Source organism: Rhyacophila brunnea, unplaced genomic scaffold (genome assembly GCF_057557595.1).
Source record: "Rhyacophila brunnea isolate RB1 unplaced genomic scaffold, BYU_Rbru_1.0 scaffold_18, whole genome shotgun sequence".
In the NCBI taxonomy this organism is placed as follows: Eukaryota; Metazoa; Arthropoda; class Insecta; order Trichoptera; family Rhyacophilidae; genus Rhyacophila; species Rhyacophila brunnea.
This window is the reverse complement of record NW_028232837.1, coordinates 18,726,006-18,740,353: the sequence shown is the minus strand read 5'-3', so window position 1 is coordinate 18,740,353 and position 14,348 is coordinate 18,726,006. Positions and strand designations below refer to the sequence as shown.

General features: G+C 32.5%; 1 protein-coding gene across 13 annotated transcripts in view; it reads right to left on the bottom strand.

Moving 5' to 3' along the window:
- LOC147073280 (protein lap4-like) overlaps positions 1–14,348 on the bottom strand; it is a 326,794-nt gene that overhangs the window by 146,844 nt on the left and 165,602 nt on the right. For 7 of the 13 annotated variants that reach the window (XM_085945378.1, XM_085945384.1, XM_085945381.1 and 4 more), the window contains exons 7-9: positions 13,789–14,034; positions 12,640–12,809; positions 6,843–6,958 (exon numbers count right to left, since the gene is read on the bottom strand). In XM_085945378.1, coding sequence (XP_085801504.1) covers positions 6,843–6,958; positions 12,640–12,809; positions 13,789–14,034 — 532 coding nt within the window. Of the gene's footprint in view, positions 1–6,842; positions 6,959–9,758; positions 9,846–12,639; positions 12,810–13,788; positions 14,035–14,348 lie in introns of all 13 variants that reach the window. The other 6 variants (XM_085945377.1, XM_085945383.1, XM_085945386.1 and 3 more) reach the window with 1 other exon arrangement.

Here is a 14,348-nt window from a genome sequence, read left to right as displayed (position 1 = left end):
AGAGTATGTATTATTGAAATGGAATTAGACAAACCTAATCGTTTTTGTCTTATTGAGTAATGTGTATGATAAATCTGGCTATTGCTGCTTTAAAACCCAATAAAATTACCACAACAATATAGATTCAAGACATGTATAAAAAAAATCATAATGCCTACACACACTTGCGTACAAATCATTCATCTAAGAACCACGCACGCGTACACAGTATTATTAGAGCATTTTTAGCATTTAGCAACCTACAACGCGTGGAGCAGACGGTATTGCAAGGCAGACATGGCAAATAATTATCTCTTCAAGTTGACACAGCACTTTAATTATACAATTTTGAATTGGTTGTCGATTACTGATTTTTTTCATCATTAGTAATGGTTCTTCAATGTCAATCTAGTGCTTGAAATTTTGAATTTATGACAGACGCAAGTACACACAGATTATGAGGGGAAAAAATATTTCTTTCAATAAATTTTATCAGTAAATGGATACAAATACGATAAGTATGTTGTATAGGCATTTACTTTAAAAAATATATATTTACTACGTGAAATAGGTACATGCATTCTCCTATATTGCAGAATTTGCTCATAAAGCCAGTGCTAGGAAAAATTGATTTATTAAAATTTGACATATTTCTGCAAACAAGATCCAACCCATACGTGACATTTCAAGAAAATTCAACATTTTTGAGAAAAGTTTAATTTAAAAATGACAATTTTTATTTAATTTTTTTTAAATAAGTATCTCATTTGATGTTTAAATTAAATAATCACATATCATTTAATGAATCTTTTCTCAAATAATGAATTTTCTCAAAATTTTCCAGGTATAGCTTGTATCTTGTTTGTATAAATAATTCTAGACACAATATTCTTTAATGTGGGACAAAAAAATCTCGATTGAAAAAAAAAAGTTGTTAATCACTGAATGAAAAAATTATGATGTATATTGGGTGTATACATTTTTGGTAAAAATTTCGTCATACTCAAAGTAGCCAAAAATATATTGGTTATATAGTTAGATGCAAGTGACGTGAAGTCGTAACTCAATATAACCAATTCAAATTGTTTCCTTGAGTTGGGTAATATTTGTGTCATCATTGGCCACTGACTAACAACAAAATGTATTCCAATCCCGGTCGAGGAATCCCAAGATTGGTGAAAACATTAACATTTGTCATATATTTTTCAGTACCAATCAAAGTAAAACATAAATATCCATACAATTACAGTCAATAATTTACCTATGTTGTTTTTATGCGGTGCTGTTTAAACTGTTAAAAAACATATAAAAACCAATCTCGAAATTCCAGGCCAAAGAGTCGAGTAAAACCAAATGACTATCTTTATGAAGGTTATTTTTTGTTGATGACTACATTAGACACCGACTATGAATGATGTACGATTGTTGAAGATGAAATGTGTCCATGCAATGGCGTGTTGCCAATGGTGGTTATTCTGCCATGCCTGCCCGGGCAATGCGTCAAACACTGGAATGGATACCTCCGTCATGTTAGTCACGGACGGTTGTCTCTGAAGGTTGGCGGAGGCCTTATTGGGCGTTTGCTGGGCGGTACTGTTGATGTTGTTGTTATTATTGAACAAGAGCTTGCGCACGATGGTGAGGGGCTTGCTCACTTCCAGGGACGACAGACTCCGTCGGGAGTCATCGCCGCTCGCACTGCCGCACAACTTCTTACTGAAGCGCACCTTCAAACACCCACACCGTCAGCACAACACTCCCACTTACAGTACAACCCTCGGAGAGTTATACCACACATTCAGTCCCCGACTTATTAACAGGAATCGTCAAATTGGTACATAACAAGGCAGACACACATTTGTCAATATGACGGTTTCTTTCCTAAGTTATTATAGTCGATCAAATAGATTGTAGTAGTAAATAAAGCAGGGATCGGCAAAGTTCATTGGGTATTTCCAAAATAATATTTATATCCAACAATATAATATTTAAACCCCCCCCGTCAAAATCAAAAACTAAAATTAAAATACAAATTTCTTTCAAAGTCAAAAATTACTAAATATACTTTAAAAGCAAGTGTCAGAATAATTTTTTTAATAAACCATTTCTTATATTCCACGAGAGATGAGAATGTACTTTCCATATATAGAACATACATAAGTTGAAAACACCTCAGATATATCCACTACAAAAAATCATATTTTAAAAAAAAATATGATGCTCAACGGGATTTGAACCCTTATAACCACTGGTATCGCGCCAACTGTGCATTAACCAATTATGCTACGAGCCTCCTATCTAATTATGACAATTTACAAATTCCGTCGAGCATCTTATGTTTTTTTCAAATATGATTTTTTCTAGTGGGTGAGGTGTTTTCAAGTTATGTATGTTTTACCCCATTTGTGGTAATTTACCCGTTCCCCGATCCCTGTATTAAAGCATGAATTTTGGTAATAAATCTTGAAATTTGTGTCAGGGACCACCTGTAGTTATAATGAAATGCCCATTTTATACATATATCAGTAATTCATCTTCTCTGTGTATTGTTAACACAATATTCGGCATTTTATATTGAGATATATAGATAGTACCTACTGCCAATTGTATTGAAGTAAGATAAATAATTATTGGTCTGCTTTTGAAATAAATATTATTTGGCCAATGATAACTGAAATGTAATAATATTATGTATTTATTGCAAATAGTTAGTTATTTATTTGGGTTGATTTTGATATAAATGTAATACAATAAAATTTCATAATACAACATCTAAATAAGTAAGTTGAGGAACCACAACACCAATTTTTATTGTTTTTGATAAACAGAAGCATAATTATTGGTGTATTAAAATTTGTCTACTCTGGTGTCATGTATATAAAAATCATTCATCTAATGAATGATCATTTTCGTTAGCGTAATACAGTGAAACACCGATTTTTGAACTGACGAAAAAAACCTAAAGGAAAAACGTGTATTGGATGTATTGGTATTGATAATTTGTAATTTTTTTTAAATTATACAATTTAGTTTAGAGCATATTATGTCAATGTGTTTTTTCACCTTTTTGAGAATGTTACCTTTTTCTTTAACTGACTGTTCTTATTTGCTGAGACCTTATTTGCTGAGACATTATTTGAACGGGTATAAACAAAACAACAAAAAAACTTGTACAATCACATTGTGTAACATTTGTCTTGGTCATAGGCAAGGGCAACTTTTGAACGAAACAGTATCAAAGCTATCGGCCTGCTTCGATTTTGTATGAGAAATTTTATTTCTGCTACGATTTTGACAACCACATATGAAAGTGGCAGACACCTTGAATTTCACATGCTTTCGGCGCTAGAGACGCTGTGGTCATTATTTTCTTGTTTACATGTTGAGCTGTCATTGGTTGTCATGTGAGCATATTATACAATGTAAACTCTTACGCGACCATAAATGTCCACCCAATATTTTCGTTGCATTATTGGACACCGTTCGAACCACTATACCGAGGGTATACTGACAGAACGCATTATTTCAGTTTTTGCTGTTTTTCTGTTTTAAATGCCAAAATGTAAACAATTTTACGCTCTACGTCCTGGTAAAACGCACAAAGGCATAAGATATAATGGTAAGAAAATAGAAACATTATTAAATCATATTGTTATTTTTTTATTTCGATAGAAAGCAGGATAATGACCTAATGCGTTCTGTGTATACAAAATACAGGACTTGTAACATATCGTATATTGTGTTTGCCATAAAGGTTAGTCTTTATAATGTAGAAAAAATGTTTTTAAATCATAAAAAAATCGAAGTGGGAGAACGCTTTGAAAAAAAAAATTAAGTCCTTTTTGCGATTATCTCAGAACTTGTTTTAAAGAGTTAATTAATGCTGTCTGTCAGTATACCCTCGACTATACTATTTCGAGTTTTCAAGCAGGTTTTCATATTAAACGATACTACTTCGTTAAAAAATTGCCCTTCTGGATTCAATGATTACCATGAACCGAATAACTTTGATTTTAAATTGAAATACCTAAAACCAGGATGATATTGAAACAGGACTGCAGGGCCCTGCACACAAATAGCAGGAAAATGTGAATTCCGGACAACAAAAATCGGGGTTTCACTGTATCTTCAGATTGTGATTATTGACTTTTTTGGTTTGGAAAGAATATAGGTCCATAGCATAAGTTGTATAACTATGTAATAAATGTTATTAAATCAACATAATCATTTAAAGAGTAATAATTATTATTGATCGATTATCTGCTCAATTATTGTAATGCAGATTATTGTTATTTCTGTATAGAAAGGATAGGTAAAATGTATAATAAATTATATTAAAAAATTGTAATATTCACAATAATTTCGGAATGGATAATGTTAATATTTCATAATATAATATAAAACATCAAATTACGTGCACAGAAAACATGCAAAAAGAAAAACAAAAATGCTACGATGTAACCAGTAACTTTATTGTGTAAAAATTATAAGTTAAAACAAAATAATAAATATGACTCGATTTATATAAAAAAGTATATAAAAAAATATAATAATAATAAATTAATACATTTAACAACAATAATGTGCATATCAATTAAGTAATTTGTGCATGAAAGACGATTAAAATATTCTAAATAATTTACAAAAATGATAATCAACATAAACAAGCAGAAATGAATTAACAAGGTACCTACCCATAACCACAAAACTTAATAATAAAAAATCTCATTCTGCAAACTATGTTTTTATAATTCCAAATTCAATTTAAGTTTTTTATAAAATACTTTCACAACCTTGATAATATGCAAAATCTTAATGGTGATAGGCGGCGGCTTGGAGAACTACATCCCCTCTTCTCGCGTTTCAGTACTTACAATACTTCGAAATCGAAAACCATAGACAAGATACAACACAAGCGCCGCCGCCAGGTCTCACGTTAAAGATTTCGCAGTCTATTAAATAATGCTGAAAGATATAATTCTACAACAAATTAATCAAATCTAATATTTTCAATTTTGATAATTAACAGGTAGTTAAAAATAGTGTTGAAATATCTGAAATTATCATTAAAACACATATTATGTCTTAAGAATATTTGGAAATTTTTTGCAAAATAAGATTAATGAAAATGTAATAATTACAATATTATAATATTTAAACCAACCACCACTAACATTGTGAATAATATTAACATTTAAAATAAATGCTCATAGTTCAATGCGTTGACAGAAAATGTGTCCCGGTTTCGATTCCAAAATGTCAGTCTTTCATATTAATACAATTAATAAATAAAATGGGGAGAAAAGCATGTTAACTATATAATACCTTATAGATTATTAAATAACTAATCCGATAAAACGAATCAAATGGAAAAAGTATACATAATAATATGTAATTAATTCACTTGAGCAATGTGCCTAACTAACAGATTTTAAATCTACCTCACAACCATTCAAAATAAGTTTTAAAATGATTACCAACGCAATTAGATTTATGTGCTTTAAAAAGCATTGGATTTTTTACCCTCATGTATTAAAGTTTTCAATCACTATGAATGGCTAGCGTCAGATATTGATAACTATGCAAAATTAAAATCATAAATAATTACTGTATTTCTATTATAACTAATTTCATTATTATTTTAGTCGTTCTGAGTTCAAAAAGAAAATTTTTCATTGAGAAATTTTCGAGATTATAATTTACCACATTCAGAAAAATTAGTTAAATATCACCATGGTATATACAACCAAAATCAAACAAAAAAAAAAGCTTATTAGAGATTAATTCCCTTAATACACTTTTGTAATATTATAATACGTGGCTATAACTAATAATTATATCTAGTTTTAATTCCCAATCTCTTAAAATAGCCATAGAATGAATAAATACATTTATTTAATAAATTGGGATGTATCTAATTAGTTTTGTATGTAATAAAAAATTGATTGGTATGTATTTGATGCTATCACCAGCAGTGGACTAGTGATAGATGTCCGCTTCTAAAACAGTAAGTTGTAGGATTGAAACTTATGTCCGGTAAATTCACACAGTATTTTATCAATGCGAATTCGCTCATGGCTTCAGCGAATAACTAACACATAATCAATCCTTGTAAAACAACATGTTAAAATAACCTCCACTTTGTGAAGGCCCGAAAGCTCTACTTAGAAACGGAAATGGTAATTCTCTTATTTTATATACCTAATATTCATATTTACTGAGAAATATAATTTTGACTATCTATAAAGAGTATACTAAAGATAATCAAACGGTAAGAGCCAGGGCACGCGAGCCGCAAAATAACATTGATATTAACCAGAAAAATACAACTGCAAAAAGAGAATTTTATGAAAATGACAGTCTGTTGAAGGCAGTCTTACTTTTCTGATCCATTTTTGATATTTTATAACTCGAGTGTACTCACTATAAAAAAATGATAAGACTTTGTAAAAAAGGGAAAATTTCTCACTTTTGGTTCATTAGTCATACGTATCTAATACTCTACTTAATGCCATATAAGCATCGTCATTACTAAACCGATTAGTTATCTTCAAAACAGTCTTTCTGTGCAGCCATCCGGCGCAGCCTTTCATTCTATCCAGAGCACTATTACGACGGAAACAATTAAAGTTATCTTCTTCATCTTTCGAACACGGACAAAACGCAGTATCGAGACGGTAGTTGAAATTTTCAAAACACTTTGTGCATCGATACGAGTTTCGATACGCGTCAGACGAAAGAGACGATCGGTTTGCGAATCGAAACGCGCGACGCAGTTTCTGACGGCAGTAGATGTGAGCTTGGCGCAAACTGTTAAGGCAATGAGAGCCCGCCACCGCAATAGCGTTATGATGTCGCCTCACCTCTTTTCCCTCCGGCATGTCGTCTGTGAACTTCACCGAGTGCTGCCGGGACGCCTCCCGCTCTTCCCAACCCTCAGAATCCGATTCCATGGTGTCGCCCACCGATCTTCTGTTTTCTGTGTTTTACAAAGAAAAAAAATTAAACATGCGTAAAATATATGTTCAAGCAGGAAAAATTACATAACTCAAGACATTACCTTATTATGTTACAAAATTTAGCATCACAAAAATTCCATGGCTAAGAAAGTGACATCTCACTTTGTTATATTATGATAACTTACAGTATTAACTTACTATTGCCTGTTATGACAATATGTATTATGGATAATATTAAGTATTACATAATATCGTCTCTGTTCTGGCAGAACACACTAACTGGAGAATTCTAGTTTTGAGTAATTTGACTTTGAAGTTGTTAAAATGTTTGAAATAATGGTCTATCATGTGAGTTTATTAAGTAATCGTAAAAAGGATGACTTTAAAATAAAGACTGTTTATTTATTAAGAAGGTTTCCAGACAGTAAAATTTGAAATAAGGATCATTTTGGTACTAACTCAATATGTAATTTTTTCGAATTAGTGTCTTCTGCCAGAACAGTGACGATATGTGGATTTTATAATGGTGGATAAATTAAAAAGTTATTCAAATATATTACGAAACAGTTTACTGGGATTTTACTATAAAGATTAAAACACGATCATAACATTTTACACATTGCTTTATTGGTTGATAGCTATTATGGTTGTCGCAACATCAACAACAGCAATCTGTGGATTGAATATAATTTATATTATCATTTTTGCAAAACGGAATTCCACCATTTACATTTACCTAACCTAACCCAACCTAACCAACTCTCTAATTAATAGGATTGAAAAACACCAAATCTATATGCTTATAGTACAACTAACTCAAAAAACCATTTAGGGTGATGATAACACAAATACACACGTGACAACTAAAATATAAATAATATATATACATACATATTGATGTTTACCACTTTACTATAACAATTATATAGGTTTATAATAATATTATGAAATTTGTGTTCAGAATTTACTTATATTTAACTTTAAAAAAGATCAGCACAACAAGTAGGTATTACTATATGTACTGGGCCAATTTTACTACGGTAGGTATAACATACAATAGTATGTGAATACAACAAAATATGAATGTTTCATTTAAACTAACGCTCAGTGGATAGTCGTACTTTTGATTCTACATATCACCATTTACAACCAATTCAAATTATATATAAAGCGCCCTGCACACAGCTGATTTCAAATTCGACATTAACATAATTCGAAGGCAGAAACGCCAACAAAGTTGGACTCCCTCCCACACAGCACACACAGACGCAACGCAATCCATAGAGTCAAAATTAGAAGGAAACAGTTATTTTGATGTTGAAACAGGCGTAGTAAATATTGCGTACATTCATCAATAATCAGAAATATAATACTAATGCGCAGTGTTTCAATATTGTTGGAAGAATATAATATTTTAACTGACATGACATTTCATTATGGTCGACGTCATTATCGTGATCCATGCTATTTTACAGACCAGCGTGGCGGCTGCTTAAGCAATTTGCGTGCTGCGAACAAAATGGATTCTGTGCATGATTGCTGTGACTTTTTGAACTACACACTTCAGCGACATGTATGCTAAGCGTCTTCCAACTTTGTTGCAAACGCTAATAGCTGTCTTTCCAATGAATAATGTTGTATCGACGATATATGCTGAAGTATATAAAATTTTGTGAATCTTAACTAAGTCATATACACAAAGTTGCAGTTGTGCCGAGTTTCTATGTGCGACCCACCTTAAATTACCGGAAACATCTACATAATTTATAGGAATGTACATACTTTTATGATGAATTCATTTGGTCATGGTAACAGTGGATTATTATAAAAAAATTACAAATGTGTCTACAGAGTGGAAACAGCTACAAAGCAAAACAAACACAGCGATGGAAATCATGTTGTGATATCGTCTCAGAAGCAAAATATTATTTTATTATATTATAAAATCTATTATAAAATATATTTAATATATTTTGCATTTAATTCTTAATATGTTAATGAAAATTATTCAAGCCAAAGCTTAAGTCTGCATGGATATCAAGCACTATATTATTATTTATGTAGCTATGATTGAAACAGAAAATCTGTACCGGCAATCCAGGTAACTTGGGCCGATATTTTCTCATTATTCATAATGTAAACAGCAATTATATGGGGATATTATTATACAAAAGTCTACAAACATCTTCAGATGCATTTCGGAAATTAGTTGGTGCATTATTGTTATGTAACACATCATTACCAACATTATACAATCAAAAATCCAAAATGGTTACATTTATGTACATCGGTGTGTTTCACATTTTTTTACCAAAGTGGCACACTTGACCGTTTGCTGAACTCTCCCGGCTCACCAAGGATCGACACTACACTTGCTACAATGAATGATCTGTAACTATTTTTTTGCAAATATTTTTTAAAAGTGTTATTTTAGTAGTCGGCTTTGATGAAAATGATAATTGACAATACATAGAGTTTGTACACTTATACAAAAAATAAGATTATTGTCGTTAGTGTAGGTTGTTCGAATGTTTTATGTTATGTTAATACGCTCTTTATAAGTAAATCCATTCAGCCATGTTTCTGGTGAAAGTGGCTGCTTTCTCATCATTGCAGAAGATAATCTGATGAAGAGAAGTTACCGCATGATATAAATAAAGAGAGAACAATCTAGCCATAAGTTAGACGGGAAGGCTACGTTATCTAGATTAATATTGCAGATATGTATTTCACTAACAATAATCTTTTGCTTATGAGACGGCAATGGAATAAGTTTTGTTGGGTGTGTGCAACGCATGAGAGTGTGATTTAGTGTCTTACCTTGCATCCTTTCGAGCTCCTGGGAGGTGAAGCGAGGGTCGTAACGGTAGAGACGACCACTGCCCCCGTGAGAAGCATGCTGCAATTCTGTTCCGCAAGTGATTTGTGCCACAGATGTGTTTAACCGTATTTTACAGTACATACAGTAACAAAGGCCAATAAATTATACCTGACAGTTCAACAGTAACATATAAACACAGGTATTCTACCTAGGTTGGGTTTCAAACATGATATTGTCACTTCCAAATATCACAATATACATAGACCTAAATCTTCCAATACAAAACATAATTTTAAGCCGAAGGAAGTACATATTTGATAAGTGATGAGAATATTCCTGCATATATTGTAGTAATAAATTTACATGGCTTATGGTGTAAAACTAAGAGCAGTATTTGTGGACCTAGAGGAATGCGCTAGTACACTAGGGCTAACTCCTATCGTGGAAAAAACTAAATATATTGTATCCAGAGAACCAGATAGACCTTGTTACATTTAGGCGGCTTTCATATCAAAACTCGACAAACATGTCATCGGACGCTGAAACAGCGATTAATATGTATTGATACCGCAGAATTTTAAGCAGAAGGCGAAAATATTGGATTCATCCGTCAATTATTAGGCATAATATCCATGCACAGTGGATCATTTATCGCAGCAAAACTCATCAAGCACCCAGTGACCGGCGTGCGCGCACTGACGTCTAGATTTAAAAATGACTGCATCGAGCACTTTGCGCAGGCGCGGTCTGGCATGTTCTCGGCTCTCGCGACATCCAACATGTTAGAAGAGTCGACAGTCGACCTGTCGCATTTGTTGTTCAGTTGCATTCGACCAATCTGCGAAGCTCCATTTGACAGCATGTGTTATGACGATAACGATGACGTCACATCGACGATTTCGACATGCGGCGCATGAGGCGAATTCTGATGTGGGCTAAGATCAAATGGATTTCCACAGAGTGGAGGTTGTGTATTAACAGATTTTTGTTTTTTACGAGAAATGGATTTTGTCCAATCACACATTGAAAAACAATATGTGAATTTTGCCAGACTAGGGATTCGAAACCGGAACCCTTGACATTATAAGCCATAGTGGGCATAAAAACTATTACATGATGGGTGATTATTATTCCCAATACCTAATGGGAGTAAGTTAAACTGTCAAGTATAATCGGACATAAATAGCTGTGGTAATACACTACTGTAACAACTATCAAATGAATGTTATAAAAATATTACATTGCCAATTTTAATAAATCGGAACTTGAATTAATTCAATTGATTTTATAATGCATACTTGGCATCCAATAAAACAGTGGGAAGCAAAATGATATTTTCCAGTTGGTACAGTATTGAATTACGGCAGCAAAATGATAAAACAAAAAGCAAAACATTGTGCAAAGTATGATTAAAGCCAAAAATAATTTACAATATGAAATCAAAACTGTCTCATTTCACTTCTGTTCTAGAATGATCTATCAATATTAAGTTCATAGCCTCAATGCAAAGATCAAAATCATGCAGCGAGCCGAAAACTAAAAATTATAAAAACACTATCATTCTAGACAGAGATAGATTGTTCAGTCGGTACCTGTGTGAGTGAGTGAGTGAGATATGTCTCTCACTGTGCGCCTCAATTATTTTAAATGGTGTAAGCAAGTTTATTATGCATTATCGATACTCCAACAAATCAAAGAAAAATTACTCTTAACATAATATAAAAATTATTATCATATAAAAAAACAATCGAGTTAAAAATTTATAGACCACATAATGGTTCTACTGTTCACAACATATTACTATTATCAGTGGTATAGGGCTGCTAAATAAAAAAAGTCTTGGAGCGATGATTAGTAATAATTACAATGTTTTACAAGTTACGTTTTAAGAATTATAGTACCATGTCAGTCAGAAGTTATCCATGTGGCTAGTGTATCATAGTATACTGTTTTAATATTATTTCTTTATTTTAAATGACATGTTGCGAACATCTTGAATTTGTAATTTGTAAAGTTGACTACCTATAAATAGATTAATTAATTTGAATTGGAATTTAAAAAAAAAGATGACTGAATGATCAAATTGGTTAAAGCGCTTGAAGGAACAAAGACTATAATTTTTATCATGATCACTTCAAAATTGTACTGTCATGCCACGTGAAAATGTTTATTTGGGTATTTGGATATTTAATTTCTCGATTTGTTTCCCAAGTTATAACACAATTTTCTATATTCACATGATTCAACAATATTGTGTGTAACATAATATTGATTATAACTGTTTGAAGAAGTGCCAAAGCGCCCATTCAGCACGCTTCGGTCCAGTACACAACTGACTATTGTCACATGCAGGGTTTTCATAAATTGTAATTTTTCATTGATTTGTTATTGTGACTTGTACCATATTTTCATTGAAATGGTTTACGATTCTAAGTTGGTGCCCACGACCACATTCTGTGAAACTAAAGTTAATTAGGCTTGCACAAAGTATCTTGCGAAAAATATGTACAGAAAATTTAATCAAATGTCTTTCTAGATTAATTTTATTCATCGATTTGATTTAGGATTTATTTTCAGCGCATTTTATAAATTATTTTCTTTATATCTATGGAAAGCGTATTTGAATTTAATATAAGATGAGTGGTTGATATTCATGAAAAACAATCATTAAAATAGACATTGACAGGACATCACAAACATTGAAGCAGTCTATTGCAAAAAAAAAAAAAATAGAAATCCATACAGATCAAGAAGAGAAAATTAAATTATTATTGCTGAAGCACATTTTCTTGACAGCCTTAAACGGTGATCTCAAAGTTGCCATTCATTAAAAAAAAAAGACATTGACCATAGAGTGACAAGCGTATAGTAAAAAGGTACCTGGCTGTTTGGTATACTCCAACTGCGGCAGTAGGAAGCATGTCAAGACATTTTCACCCGTCTCCAGGTCACGGTCCGTTTGGAATGTTAACATCGGCTGCGCTTGGTTCTCCGACAGCCATACTGCCTTCAGGTTTAGATTTACCAATGAATACGGCAAGTATTCCAGTCTGGAATGAGATACGATACAATTTGTAATAATAATATGTAGATCGACAGAAAAATATAAGTATAATCCCAAGAGTATAAACTTATTGATAAATTGGTTTTGGTGTGGTGGTTCAAGAAATTCATTTAACTTTGATAACAATGAGTGAGTGTTAAGGAAGTTAATCTTTTCATTGGTGTGAATGTAATCTAATATAATTGACAATAGAAAAAATTTGTTCAGTGTTGAATGACAGTTGAAACTAAATTGATAAGTGGGAACCACATTTTAACCTAATTTTTAATCAACCTGTAAGTTGAATTAAATGAAGCTGAGGTTGTTTTCACTTTTAGTTGATTCAACTGTGAATCATCATCTAATCAGTAATACATTAGTGCACGGAAATAACTTATTTCAATTTTAATACGATTAGTTGGCTGCAGTGAGTTACAGAGTGTCTGTGTTTTAGTTTCTGAAAAGTATGACATCTTCATCCAAAAAAGTTTTTGAAGTGGTTGGACGAAATTACAAGAAACTAACAAGTTTGCTCGACAGCATCTCGGTCACGACTATTGATTCAATTTAAACTGATATGTGGAAACATGCCAATCAAACTTTTCTTCAATATTTATCATTTAACAGAAAGTTCAATAACAAAACTTTACATGTGGGAACGTGGTATTACAACCATATGAGGGTTCTAACTTAAATTTCATCTTTAATGGCCTCGTCCAAAGGCAGTATAAGAGTTTTGTAATGGTGTCTTTGAAAACGCCGAAGAACTGAAATGTGCTAGTGAACAAAGGGGGTTAGTAGAATTATAAAATTCTGCAAAAGCATTTAAGGGAGGGCAAAGGTAATATGACAACTAACCGCAGTCAAAACCTTAATGCAATTTAAAAAATGACTTGGATCAAGCTACTTAACTCCTAGGATTATTATAAGTGGTGCTTAAATCACCAGTACACCTTAAAGGATGTCTCTTGTATGTTGAATCATACCTGTTTCCACTGACATCCAGTACATGTAATGATACGCAGTTCCCCAATTCCTTCGGCAGAGATGTCAATTTGTTGTCTCTCAAGCTGAGAACTCCCAGCATGCTCAGATTACCCAGCTCGGCGGGAATCTCACTCAAGGAATTTCTGTCAACGTTCAGATTTGTCAGTTTGCTCATGTTGCCGCTACTGGTGGGGAGCTCCATCAGGAAATTCTCAGTCAGTATTAACTCTTGCATGTTTTCGCACCTGAAATTGAAAAAAATGTCACTCTTATAAATGGGTACAAATTATTGCATTATCTGGACCAGAAATATGGCCAGAACAAACCAGTAATTTTTTTTATAGATTACTTTCAGAGTTTGGCCTTTTCTTCAAGGTGTAACCAAATAGTGGAATAGCTTTAAATTCAAGACTGCCTTCAAAGTACCATGGATCAAACATTGCGATATGCATTTCCCGATGCCTGCACACACCGCATAATGTGTGATGTGAATTGTGAACACGGCTCATATCCCACCTACTACCCGTTACACCTTACCACGTTAAGTTGTTTCCATGGC